The sequence below is a fragment of the Tupaia chinensis genome, unplaced genomic scaffold, assembly GCF_000334495.1.
Source record: "Tupaia chinensis unplaced genomic scaffold, TupChi_1.0 Scaffold150288_1, whole genome shotgun sequence".
Lineage (NCBI taxonomy): Eukaryota > Metazoa > Chordata > Mammalia > Scandentia > Tupaiidae > Tupaia > Tupaia belangeri.
The window spans coordinates 1,034,673-1,048,896 of record NW_006210128.1 but is presented as its reverse complement, the minus strand read 5'-3'; the positions used below and the strand labels follow the sequence as shown (position 1 = coordinate 1,048,896).

At 51.0% G+C, this 14,224-nt stretch overlaps 1 protein-coding gene across 1 annotated transcript in view; it reads right to left on the bottom strand.

Annotated features, from left to right (window-relative positions):
• Positions 1-10,857, bottom strand: part of FGF6 (fibroblast growth factor 6) — a 13,888-nt gene extending 3,031 nt beyond the window's left edge. Inside the window, exons 1-2 of the mRNA XM_006172031.1 lie at positions 10,512-10,857; positions 9,279-9,382 (exon numbers count right to left, since the gene is read on the bottom strand). Coding sequence (XP_006172093.1) covers positions 9,279-9,382; positions 10,512-10,857 — 450 coding nt within the window. The remainder of the gene's footprint in view (positions 1-9,278; positions 9,383-10,511) is intronic.
• Between the last annotated feature and the right edge of the window lie 3,367 nt (positions 10,858-14,224).

Sequence of the window (14,224 nt, the reverse complement as noted above, 5' to 3'; positions counted from 1 at the left end):
TGAGTTTTTTTGGACAACCCCCCCCCCCCCCGTTGTATTTGTGACATAGTTTAGAGGTTAGATTGACAATGACTCTTACTTAGCTATATGAACTTGGACTAATTATTTAACACATTTATTTTCAGCCTCAAATCCCTCATTTATAAAGTGAGAATGAAAGAACACTATGTCAGAGTGGGGTGAATACTTATTGAAATAATGCGTGGGAAGTCCTAAGAATGACGCCTGGCACCTGGTAAAATTAAAAAATAATATTATTATTGCTACTATTATTGTCCCTTTTTTAGAGAGAGATTTTTGCTATAGGGCAAGTGTGCTCGCTGGAGAGACAGAGAGAGATAGACAGAAAGTGAAAAATCATCCCCAGGGGATGGCCACACCACAATCTCTTCTCCTCCATTCTCCTCTTGGGATTTGCGGCACACACACATGCATCTGGCGTGAGTTATAAGTCACTGAGTCCAGGACTCAAACTGTAGTCGACTACGTGGAGTCCCGTGATGTAACCATTATGCCATCTGCCTGTCCCTATCTTTTTATTTTCTGGTCGGAAGATGTGTACACTCACCAGAGAGGAATAGAGGGGAAGGAAAAAGAGAGGGACAGGAGGAAAGTACTCACTATAGGGCATGGCCACACCACAATCCCTTCTCTTCCAGTGTTCCATCCTGCCAGGAACTGGGACACGCACATAAGCATGTCCCACCTGCTTCTCAAGCCCCCTGGTCTGGGATTTGAACTGCGGTCAGTCATATATATCTGATTCCCTTCATCACCAAGCCACGGGGCCAGCTGGCCTGTTATTATTCTTCACCTGTATCATGAATCATGTCCCATGGAAATTCCCGAAAGACTTCGCCTTAATCTGGGTCACCTGGAAGGCTTGCTGTGAGTTATTGGGCAATTTATCTTCTAAACTCCGTGGGTGGACCGAGGACTGGGAGATGGGAGCTGAGAGCCAGACTCAGAGGAGAGGCTGGTGCCCCTCTGGCCAGCTCCAGTTGACCAGGCCCCTCTCTGGACCGCGGTTTCTCTGCCTGTGCTCAGGGTGTAGGTCGGCCACAGGATCTGAGACTGCTTGTGGGCAAAGGTCGAGAGCAACAGCACCAGAAGTTAAACTGGGGATTAATAGTACGTGTTCAGCGAGAAATGAAACTCTGCTAGTCAGAAGTCTGCTACAGATCGATGAACGAAATGGAGTCCAGAAGCAGAACCAAGCACAGATGAGAACGGACTTGACGTGACCTGAGGGCAAAGCGACACCTCGGCCTTTGGAGAAACACAGGGCTGCACAGCAGGTGAGACCTTAGAGTAAGCTCAGTGTGTGACCCCACTCCCCACAGTAAATCCCAGCAGGTCCAAGATTTTAATGTCAGAGGGCACCGTCAAAATAAAATGAAATAAAAGAATAAATGAACTTTTAAAATAATTTCAGAGGGGCCAGCATGTGGCATGATGGTTAAGGTGCTGGACTCCCACATGGTCGACCAAGGTTCGAGTCCCAGACCTGGAGGCTTACTTTCTCACTCCCTTACTCCCACCTGGTAAGGACATGTGCCCTATAGCAAATTAAAATAATAATAACAATAATAATAACAACAATAATAATAATAGGGGCCAGCAGGTGGAGTGGGACTTGGGGGTGCTGGACTCCCACATGACCGACCATGGTTGGAGTCCCAGACCTGGCGGCTTGCTTTCTTGCTTTCTCTCTCTTTGTCTCACTCTATCCCTCTGTGGTCAAATTAAAATAAAAGAATAAATGAATAAATAAAGTTAAATAAAATAATTCTTTAAAAATAAATAAATAAAATTAAATAGATAAACAAATTTTTTGGAGAGGTTTTTGCAATAGGGCGCATGTGTTCGCCAGACAGACAGAGAGACAGAAAGTGAGAAATCACCCCCCAGGGGGGATGGCCATGCCACAATCCCTTTTCCTCCATTCTCCTCTCAGGATCTTGGGCACGCACGTACACGCGCCTGGCGTGAGTTTAAGCCACCAGGTCTGGGACTTGAACCACAGTCAACTACATGGGAGTCCAGCAACATAGCCATTACACTAGCTGCTGGTCTCATAAATAAATAATTTAAAATGATCCCAGAATCAGGAAGATCTGTTAAAAGAGAAAAACTTAGACGTCATTAAAAAACAACGACAAAAAAAAAAAAAAAAAAAAACAGCAGCAATAACAACAAAAAAAAATAGTAAGTTTGACTTCTATCTGAAAAATATTACCTTAAAAATATAAAAATAGAAATGGCAAATTGGATACAAAATATTTACAAATGGGAAAAATGAGTGACATTTATAAACAGAAAATGCTCAGAGGGGGAACGAGAAATAGCATTGAAGCATAGGAGAATAAGCCTAACAAGAGAAATGTAATTTATAATTGTGAGATCACATTTGGAATGGCCAGGTGGCAAAAAGAAGAGAGTTTGATCACTAAATTTTCATTGGTGAGAGCATGGAGATTAGGAACTCTTACGTGACACCCTTCGGTGTATTGGTTTCCATAACGTCTTTAAAGAGCAAGTCAACAATAGCTACCAGAATAAAAACTGGGTATAGCGACTGCTGAGCAGTTCCCCCTTGAGTAGTTTATCTTACTGGTACACCCCCACCTGTGCGGCATTTCTGGTGTCATAGTACCAGCCTGAAACAACGTAAGCATCTGTGGAGGGGGAGGGCCTGGCTCTGTTAGGCTGAGCCCCGCCCGCAGCAGAGCGCTATACGCCCTGAAAAATAAGGGCCTTGGGAACCAGCAGTTAGCGTAATGGCTATGTCGCTGGACTCCCACGTAGTCGACCGCGGTTCGTGTCCCGGACCCGGTGGCTTAAAACTCACGCCGGGCGCGTGTGCGTGCGTGCCCAAGATCCCAAGAGGAGAATGGAGGAGAAGGGATTGCGGCGTGACCATCCCCCCTAGGGGGTGATTTCTCGCTTTCTGTCTCTATGTCTCTGTCTGTCTGGCGAGGGCATGCGCCCTACAGTGAAAATCTCTCCAAAAAAAAAAAAAAAAAAAAAAAAAGGGCCTCTTGGAGCACTGACATGAGGCCAGGGCGTGTGCACAGGCTTAGGTTATCCCTGGAGTAAGACACAAGGAACTGACCCCAGTGGCTGCCTTTGGGGAGAAGCTGAGGCTCTAAAGCAACAGTAGGAATGAGATTTGATTTCCAACAAATAGTCTTTGTTTTTCCTTTAGTTTTTTACCATAGGATGTGTATGCTTGCTGGAGAGAGACAGAGACAGAGACAGAACATGAGAAATCACATCCCCCGGGGGAGGGTGGCCATGCCTCAATCCCTTCTCCGTTCTCCTCTTGGAAATTAGGCCATGCATGCACATGTGCCCGGTGTATTTTTCGAGCCTCCAGGTCCAGGACTCAAACTGCAGTCAACCATGTGGGAGTCCAGCACCTTAACCACCATGCCACCTGCTGACTTCCCAGTGAATATTCTTATGTATTTTTTTTTAACCATGTCCACGTGCTACCTATTAAAGTAAGCAAATTATTTATAGTGGAAAAGGACTTCGGGATGGACGATGGTCGAGGAAAGGAGTGAGGAAACATTTCTCTCAGAAACGGGTGGTCCCCTTATAGTGTGGAAGCCCTCTGCTTTTGCTCCTCTTTTTTATTCCCCTGGAAAAGAAGCTGCCCAGTCAGTTTCCGGGAGAATTTATTTCTGATCTGGATGGTGGTAAAGGCAGAGGTTTCATATGTTGTTTGCAAACTCTACAGAGGAAATAAAATCTGGGGCAGAAGGGTCAGGGCAGGAGAAGAGGAGGGAAAGGAACAGAGCGAGTCCCACACCCCACTGTCCAGAGCAAGTCCCTCTAAGAACCCAGCCTCCTCCAAACATCCATGTCTCCCGACACATTAGTAGTTGAAGTGTACATGCCACGGTTTTACCTACTATACTTCTGTCTCTATTTGTCACTTTGATTATCCCAAGTCTGCCCCCTTTTACTTTATTTCCAATTTTCCTTTTAATGTGCAAGAGGGCGCCTGTGCTCACCTGAGAAAGAGAGAGAAGGTGAGAAATCACCCCCTAGGGAGGGGGCCACTCTGTGATTCCTTCTCCTCCATCTTGGAGCACACACGTGTGCATGTGCACACTCACACACACACACATGCCTGGTGCATTTTTCAAATGCAGGACTCCAGCTGTGCAGTTAGCTATGTAGGACTCGGCCACCTTCACCACACGCAGTGCACTGCTGGCCCCAAGTCCCCTTTTGAAAATATTCACTGCTATTTTTTTCCATTCTGTCCATTCTCATCTTCTATCCCTAGGCCTTCCCAGACTTCTGTACAAGTCTAAAGTGCAAAAAGAGAACTAAATGAAGTCGCTTTAAAAGCCCTCTAGCCCCCACCCTGTCCCTCAGCCCCTCTGCCCACCCTGCCCATGGGTTCGGGGGGCAGTGGGGTGTGAAGTAGAGACAATGCGTTTGCCCTGAACGCTTTGATGCAACTTCGGCCCCTGAACTCAGCTCTACCGTTTCCTAGAGCTCAAGTTCTCAAGGCCCAGGAATGTTGGCTCCTCAGCGCTGGTGAGAAGAGCCCCCGAGCCAAGTGAATGCCGTGTTAATAAAAGCAGCTACCATATATTATTACTTGAACAAATGAAAATAATCCCACAGGGTCACATTTCCCGGGCCTGCTGGGCTCGAGCTCCTGCGTGACATCGTCTTGAATTCCATGTAGGTCTGGTCAGACTTCTGCGGAACCAAACTCCACTCAAGAGACATGCGTTCGGGTCTCACTGTGGAGAAGCATCTGGCAGAGGGGCACATTTCTCGGTGTTTCGGGGTGGGTCACTACTGGCGAAAACGCCCCAGGAGTCGGAGACAGACAAGACATCTGTCCTCCTGTCTCCAGGCAGAGCCAAGTCGCCTAGACAGAGGAAGGTCTGCTCTTGCCTCGAAAGATCTTCACCCTCGGGCTGCTCTGGCCCCTTGCCCTGTTACTCCTGGCCGTGTGCATGGAGTCGGGGAGGCAGGAAGGAGGTGGGCGTGTGAGAAACAAACAATGAAACCACCTCTTTGTCCTAGGACGATTGCCTTTTGTAGACCCCGACTGCTGCTTTCTCGGCCCTTCGCTGAAATGCACAAGTATTTTCCAGCTGCTTTTTCTCACTGCTTTTCCTAGTACACAGTTACACTGTCAGTTTAGATATGTTGGAAGTTGCTTTCATCAGCTATTATCATTCTTCCCACTCTTTTTAAAAATTTTTTTTCAGAGATTTTTGCTATAGGCCATGTACACTCACTGGAGAGACAGAGAAAGAGAGAGACAGAAAGTAAGAAATCACTCTCCAGGGGGGATGGCCACACTGCAATCCCTTGTCCTCCAGTCTCCTCTCAGAATGTTGGGCATGCACATTTACCCGGTGTGAGTTTTAAGCCACTGGGTCTGGAACTCGAGCTGCAGTGGTCTACGTGGGAGTCTAGCAATGTAACCGTTATGCCATCTGCTGGTCCCCATTCTTCCCACTCTTGCATTGCTGTTCCTAGCAGGTAGGATGTCTGCAGGCCTCGGGCCCCTCACGGCTGGAGCCTGTGCCTACACTCCCGCCCTCCCCCGGCACTTCTGTATGGTGGTAGCCTTTGTCCCTCCCTCAGGCTTGTTCTCTCCCTGATAGAGTGGTATTAACTAAGCAAGGGAGAGACTTGGCCCTCCCGTGCCCAACAAAATGCCCCAGATAATAGTCACAAGCCTCTGGGGATGAAATAAACTCTGTGCTTTGCGTGTTGGCAGACTGCTAGCAGCCTTGATCTCGGCCAGAAGTCTGAGATGCAGTCGTCCTACCACTGATTAAAAGGGTGTGAGTGGGACCAGCGCCGTGACTGGTGGTTAAGGCGCTAGATCTCACGGCCGACTCTGTGGCTGGAGTCTTGGGAGCACGCCCGGCACGTGTGCGTGCGTGCCCAGAATCCCAGGAGGGGGGTGTAGAAAGGCCATCCCCCTGGGGGGGGGGGAGGTGATGACTTACTTCCCCTCTCTCTGTCTCTCTGGCAAGTGCAAGCATACTATAGCAAAAGGCAAAACAAACAAACAAACATAAAGGGTGTACATGCGGTGTAGCTATAAAACTAAAACCAGGCGAGCCCTGGAGCCTAAGGTCAGGGAGCCGGATCCCACATGGCCAGCTGCAATTTGAATTCCGATTCTAGGGCTTGAAAACCACACAGGTACGTGTGTATCTAAGCCCTGACAGTGGAAAAGCGAAGGAGAAAGGACTACGGTGTGGCCATGCCCTCTTGGGCTCCTTCTCCTCCTCTCTCTGTCTCTCTCCAGCCAGTACCTGCACCTCTAGCATTTTAGAAGACAAAATCTGGACAAAAAAAAAAAAAAAAGAAAGAAAAAGAAAACTAAAGCCACTCAGAAGCATATTAAGTTTCTAGTCACTTTTTGTTCGTATATATTTTCCTCAGCCAAATGATCTCCCATAGGAATTTTTGATGTTTCGTTTTCTTAACCTTAAAGGGAATTTGAAGAGGCAGAATTCATCAATTTCTCTCTCTCTCTCTACATCTAGAAAGCAAGAGTCTGGGGCCAGAGAAATTGAGTGACTTTACCCAAAGTAAGGCAGGTGGCTAGGGGGCAGGTGGGGCCAGGAATTGGAACCCGGCTCCGATCTCCAGCCGTGGGTGTCTCATGTACACTCTGTGGAGCCCTGAAGCAGGTCTGCGCACAGCTGTGCAGGAGTGTGGGCCCTGGGCGACCCAGGGGCCCAGTCTGCAAGATGAGGACAGAGATCAGATGGGCTCTGGGGGGCGCTGAGGTCCTGCTTGTTAAGCCTTTGCAGGGTCCTACAAACGGCGGCGTGCATAGCTGATACACTGCCCAAGGGGGCGTGAGACCCACCGCCCTGCACTTGTCCGCCTCACTGACCCTGGCCTCCCCTCCTGCCAGGAGGAATTCCCATTTAGTGGCAGTAGCAGCTGAGTCTTGGAGAGACTGGGCAGCACAGGGGGCTTAAAGGGAAATGGCCTGAATGAAATCACCACCCAGAGGAGTCTTCCCGGCTCCAGGGATCAGCAGGCAATTGGTTTTTAGACTGTGATAACGGGCCCTGAGGGGCGGAGGTGGGGCGAGGTTGTTTAGGAGCCTCTGGTCCCCAGACACACAAAGCATCCGTGCCCCAGGCTGGGGGCACAGCTGTCCAGCCCTTCTCTGCACACCCTGCTGGCCCTGGGGTGCAGGGAGGAGACTCCCACTGAAGAACATGCTCTCCCTGGCCAGATGCTCCTGGGGGGTGGGGGAGGGAATTCTGGGATAGGGCGGGTTCTCTCTCAGAGCAGGCCCTTCCTCCTAGCTCTGCGCATTTAGTGAGCCCTGGGGCTCATCAACCCTCTTGACTCTGCGTCTTTGTCTAGTGCTGCAGTGAGGGGTGGCGTCACCTGGGGCAGGTGGTAGGGTGGTCACACCCAAAAGCGTGACTCCTGTCCCTTTGCTATCGCATCGCTCTTCTCCTTTGCTGAGCTGACTGCTGAATTTCCTATTCCCAGCCTTTCCCGGATTCTTCTACCAGGACCAGGAGATTCAAAGGGCGCAGTGGATAACTTCTCCCGGTATTCGTACCTCTCCCCCTCCAAGAGTTGACCCCCCTTCTGGGCCAGGAAAAGGAACTATGTTGGCTAATAAAGGTGGCAAGGGCAGAGTGGAAGTAACCTGTGCTTCTCTCCAGGTTTCCTGCTGCGAGTCTGCATGGAGTCCCATCGCCAACCGCCCAAATCCCAGCTCTCCAACTAGTGGGCTTCCTACAGAGTGGCGAAGCGGTTTTCATGGGATGACTCACTCCATAGAGGGCTCTCGCTGAACCTAGGTTGGTCCCAGGCAGCTTCCCGGTCTCTCCATTGCTTTCCAAAGAGTGGTAAGGAGGGCGTCTGAGAATGCAAATCTCACGAGTTTCGTCTCGCCCAGCCCTCCAGCCTCCAGCCAGTGTAACCCTGAGCCCAGTGATCCCTGCCCTGCAAAGGCCATGTGGTCTGGTGGCCCCCAAGCCTGCCTGTGCACAGACACACTCCAAAAGTTAAACAAGAAACAGCACCGTATAGGCGTCCAGGCCCGACCAGGAATCTCTGAGGGAGGTCCCTGGAAGTCTGTACTTTCAAGTCACCACGGTGATTTGGCTGCAAACTGTCCACAGAGTTGTGCTGGGGACCCTCATGGATTAAAATCCATGCCACGTGTCCACGTAAACCACCCACACTGAGACGTTCTGCACTAGACTTGGGATGCAGGCCGTCCAGGCAGCCCACTCTAATGTGAAGTAGAACTCCCCTGGGGTAGCCCTCTGGACCCAGCACCGAACCCAGACATGGTTGCTCATTTCTTGAACCTCAGTCTGCACTCCAAGGGGCAGTAGAACAGCCTTCCACACCCTCCCTATAAATAACTCTGGTATTCCTTGAGGACTGCTCTGAGGTCTTCCTTTTAGCCTTATTATTTCTGACGAAAGACCTCTCAGTGTCTCAACTACATAGGGGTGTGTTCGGAGCTGTCCTTGGAATAAGGCAGGTCACGGACTGAGAGTTCCAGGAGTTAGTGGGTCAGAGAGGACGGAGGGCTCAAGTGTGCTTCATGTTGGCTCCTTGAGTCACGATGCAGTTGCACTGCCGGGGGATCTACCGGTGGGGAGAGGGGGATCTGGCGCCTGCCTAGAGTGTATATAGAGAGGGTGCTTTTCCAGCCTGCAGAATCAGAGCTGCGAGGACTCAAACCCTTAAAAGAGAAGTGTAGTATGTTGCAGAAGATGATAGACTATCCTCCCTTCCCGCTCCTCGCACTGCGCCCTGGGTCGGGGTGTCTCAGCAGGGGTGTCACCGGTGGTGCACCCAGGCTGAAGGGCAGGCTGGGCTCCCTGAGCCTGTCCACTGCCATTGCTTTAATGTGTACTCCGTATGCTTCCACAACCTCCCCCACCTAACCTTGCAGTCACCGCGGCTGGTGGCTTGCCTGGATCCGGCAGCCCCCATGCTGTCCAGGGCAGGACTTTAAACTGGCACGAGCCCGTGACAGCTCCTGCAAGAGCACAGGCTTCCCTGAGACCCGGGAGCACTCAGGAAAGGCACGGCGATGCTGAGGCCAAGTCCCTGGGAGCCCACGAAGCCAGGGCAGCAAGCCCCTCACCTGCACGAGCTCCTTCCACAGCCCCTTCTTTTCTTGTTCTAGATACTTTTCTACTTAGAAATGTGTCCTTTTCTTCCACTGTGTAAGTGCCAGGCCTCACACAGCCCTGGCGCTTCCCCTGGCCTGGGGAACTCACCGTTGTGTATAGTCTTCCTTTATTGCTCATGGCAACGAACAGGGCGCTTTTCACTCCAAAGAGACTCACCACACCTCGCTCCACTGTAGAGATCTCCAGCAGGCCTGAGGAGGAAACGCACCAGGTTACCCAAGGCTTGTGCAAGACTCGAGCCGACAAATCTGAGTGTGGCCCCTGCTCCTGGGAAGTCGGACCCCACCGCCTCTCCTACATCCCTCTAATGCTAGGAGCTCCTGGCTGCCGGCCTGGTTGAACCCGGCCTCTACACAGCTAAAAATCCAGTTCTGCAAGGGAAGTGCTGACCCCAGAGTCAGAGACAGCAATGACCACTTATGTGTCTGTTTAAGGTTAGCTCTGCAGCTGGACTTTCACTGACATAGACACGTGTACCTGTAGGGCTTGGGTGAAAAGAAAAATGAATTCTGGAGCCAGCAGGTGGTGTGGAGGTTAAGGCAGCTGGATCTCACATGGCCGCTGAGGGGTTTGAATCCTGGACCTGCAGGTTTGAAAACCACACTGAGCATATGTGCATGTGTGCTCCAAATCTGGAGAGGACAATAGGGAAGGGACTGTGGCGGCGTCACCCCCCCTCCAGGGTGAATTTTCTCTCCCTCCCTTTTTTCTCTTCACCTCTCCAGTGACTGCATGCACCCCATAGCAAACTTTTTTTAAAAAAGGAATTCCAATTATTATTATTCTAATGTGTACTCCATATGAATCTTGCACATCTAGCCACCCCCTGCATCCGGCGGCCCCACACTCTCTTGGTTAGGGGACCCTGTGCAGTGACCTATCAATTTGTCAGATAAGGACCCGGGGGCAGAGGGAGCAGGTTAAAGTAAAAGAAGGATATGCATCCGCTGCAGGTTTTGCAAACGGCTTGTCTTCCTTGTCCAAGAGGGAGGCTCACAAATAAGCGGGTTCCAATTTAGTTCAGGTACCCTAACTTGCTCTCCGCGCCCTGCCTGTGGCTCCTCCAGCTCACGGCTCTCCGTGGTCACAGATGGGCCACTAATGCTGAGGTAACTAGTGCCACAGAGGCTCCATGGGAAGACCGCACAGGACATCAAGTGGCTCCCAACTCAGTGTGGAGTCTGCACCCAGACAGCGTCTAATCGAGCCATCCTCCCCACCTCGCAGGAGAACCCATCCACCAGAGCAGGCCCCGGGCATCTTTTAGCTCTTCTGGAGCCCCAGCCCCCACGCAGCCCAGCTGGCTGCCATTGCACTCACTGTAGGGGCTCTCCTCGTGGGTCCCGCTGATCTGGCCGCTGGGGGGCACCTGGAGGTGAAAGCCGATGCCCACGTTGCAGTAGAGCCTCCGCTGCCGCTTGATCCCCACCAAATAGCCACTCTCCCAGTTGACCCCGGCAATCTGTCCGGCGAGCCCGGTGCGAGACCGGGACAGCAGGGTGCCCCAGCCCCTGGAGTGCAGCAGCGTGCTGTTGGCGCGGGTGCCTGCAGGCAAGGGCACCACCATGCCCACTAGGACGCCCAGGAAGATGAGAGCCCGCAGCGTGCCCTGAAGTCGTCCTGCTCCCCGGGACATAGTGATGAACAGCCTCTGTCCCAGGGCCATCCACCTTGCCTGTCAGGCACGTGGTCAGAATTAATGGCCCTAAAAATACCGCCCTTCTTGTTTTTCTCCCCTCGGCATGGCGGCAGGGGCTTATTTTTGGAAGGCAGATGAAGGCTGCTGACATGAAACCAAAGCCTGCATCGGCCACTCGGGTTGGGAGCAGAGGGACCCGAGCTGAGCCGGGGCCGGTCGGGACCATGGCTTGGGGACGGTCTCTAGCTCGCCGCTCTCTCTGCCCCTCGCTGGTTATATCTGCTTTGACCTATCCTTACTGTTCAGCAGCCCTCCCTCCTGCCCATCAGCACCCTGACGTCAGCCGGCCCGCTCACTTACCCAGGGCTGTAACACTAACCTGCCCCAGGCCTGGCTGCCTCCCCAGACCCCCAGCACCCTCCCTACTCCCCAGGGATTCTGGGAGCCTCTGTCATTCCAGCTATGAGGCAGGAATGAAGTTAGCAGTGAGCATCTCTGGGGGAGGGGGAAGCTGGCTGGGGGCCCAGGGGAAGAGGAGGCAAGAGGCCACCCAGGACCCATATTGGGCAGAAGTTCTCAGCCTGGCAGTGTGACTTCCTTATTTAGAGGGCAAAGGGTAAAGACCGGGACGGAGAAGGCTTGGTGGGGGTGATGACAGTAGCCTCAAGTTGCCCTTGAAACCTTTTCGTGGAGAGTTCACGGTACAGGGGGGACACTGAAAGGCCAAACCTTTTAAGCACGACAGCACAGAGATTCTGGTGGGGATCTATCTGCCTGTCCAAGGACCTTTAGGATTGCGGAGTGAGGGAGGGAGGGAGGGTTAGGGTCCAGCTGCCCCGGTCATGGTCATGGCATTCCCTCCAACGGGGACTTGTGTCCAGTCCTTCAGAGAGCTCACTGACCATCCCCGACCTGGGTTCGTCCTGGGCGTCTGCCTGACCTTATTGCCACTTTACAGACGAGGAAGCTGAGGCTCAGAGAGGTCGAGCGTCTTGTCTGAGTTATCACAGCTAAGAAGTAGCAAAGTCAGAGTCTGCTCGCATCCTGGGTCTGACATTGCTCACTGTAGAAGGTGGACCTCCAGGCTGGCCTGCAGGAGCTGTTCAGCTCTTCCTATGCTGAGACAACCTCATAGAGCTAGTTCAACTGCACAAAATGATTCAGTTCTTAAAAAAAATACTTATTGATAGGGCCAGCAGGTGGCGTGGTGGTAAAGGTGTTGGACTCCCACATGGCTGACCGTGGTTCAAGTCCTGCATCTAGTGGCTTGCTTTCTCACTTTCCCTCTCCTTCTGACTCTCTCTAGTGAACACACATGCTATATTGGAAAATGTAAACATTGTAATAATAAATAATTTTTAAAAACTTATTAAGTGTCTTTGATAGGAATTTCTGCACTTGCAGATAACTTTTGCTATATGCTGTTATTACAGTGAGAGACTAGTAAAAGTATTCTTCCTACACCCAATTTTCTTTTTCCATATTACTTTTAAGTCAATTGCCTGCCTAATGAAGAGTAAAAATATTTTTAAAAAGCTATAAAGATATACTCCCTCCAAATTGCCTTTTAAATATAAGAAAGAAGGAACTGTCTTGGGAGCATTCAATAGGTTAACAGGGTCACATGGCAAGTGCATTTGTGTTTAAAATCTAGGTTTTGTGCTGGCCCTGTGGCTCAGTGGATAGGAGAGCGGGATCCCATGTGGCCAAACATGGTCCGAGTTCCAGCCCTGGTGGCTTGAAAAATGTGCCAGGCCCGTGTGTGCTCATGCATGTGCCCTGAATCCTGGCAGGATGGAGAAATGGAGGGGAAGGGATTATGTCATGACCGAGCCACGTTGGGGGGTGATTTCTCACTTTCTGTATCTCTGTGTCTCTCTTTCTCTGGTGAGTGCACATACACTAACCAAAAATTATTCTAGGTTTCTAAGGTCATGCTGTTGACTATGCAGAGATTAAGAAGTAAGTGGGTTGCAATGAGGGTGGCATCGGTGGTAGGCATGGTTTGAACACCTCCACAGTAAGAGTAAGAGCTGGTCCTAGCTGGCACCTCCACAGCCACACCCCACACTCACGCTGCGGGCTGCAGGCAGCCTGCAGGAGCTCCTAGGATGAGTCCACTGCTTAGGAACCCTTTTGAGGCACCACCTTCGAGGACTAAGCCTGCTCTGGGTCCCAGAGGCAGCTTCTACATGACTCCTGCCCCTCTGCCTTCTCTGGGACTGGTACATTGGTTAGAATTTCTGCAGAGCTGTGTACGTCTGGATGTGCTGTGCTGTCTTTGATCCTTTGAAGCCCAGATAACTTTTTTTTTTTAAAGAGATTTTTGTTATAGGACGTATGCAGTTGCTGGAGAGACAGAAAGTGAGAGACCACTAACCCCCCCTCCCCCGGGGTTAGCAATCCTTTCTCCGTTATCCTCTTGGGATTTTGGGCTCCTGGTGTGAGTTTCAAGCCATGGGGTCTGGGACTTGAACCGCAGTAGATTATGGGAGTCTAGCAATGTAACCATTACGCTATCGGCTGGTCCCAGAAGCCCAGACAGCTTCTGTCATTGCCTTCTGCCAGGAAACCGAGTGGGGAGGGATCTATGTACCACTGCTTATTATCACCTCCCCCGTTAGAACCTCAGCATCCTGTCCGTCTCCCCCCGCCATCACCCTCACTGCCTCATGTTCAACCTTACTGCCAGAACTACCGTTTCTCATGACAGTGAGAGACCATGCCTCACAGGCACAGATAGAGCCCACCAAGAGGTCTTCGCTGGAAAATTGTTTTAAAAAGAGTCATTAGAAGCATCTTTCTGCAGAGTAGGAGGGTCATGAAAAACCCAAAGACAAAATTGTTTACAAAAAAACTTTACTGTGGACAAGGCTTACCCAGACAGATACAAAGAATAAATCCTCTTTTGCAACCTAGACCTCATTGCTCAGTATGAGTTTATTTATTTATTTTTGTTTTGTTTTGTGTTTGTTTGTTTTTAAGAGGTTTTTGCTATAGGGTGAGTGCACTCTCCAGACAGACAGAGACATAGAGACAGAAAGTGAGAAATCACCCCCCAGGGGGGGGCGGCCATGCCGCAATCCCTTCTCCTCCATTCTGCTCTTGGGATCTTGGGCACGCACGCACACATGCCTGGTGTGAGTTTAAGCCACTGGGTCTGGGACTCGAACCTCAGTCGACTACATGGGAGTTCAGCGACATAGCCATTACTCCAACTGCTGGTCCCCAGTATGAGTCTTGACACATATCAGAAGGACTATTGTGGGGGAAAAGAGCTTTGTTTGGGTTTCCAGCTTGAGTTCATATATTTACGTTGGCATGTATGCAAGAACAGTGGGACACTTTTTTTTTTTTTTTGGGGGGTTTTTCGCTAAAGGGGGGGGGGGCTGCC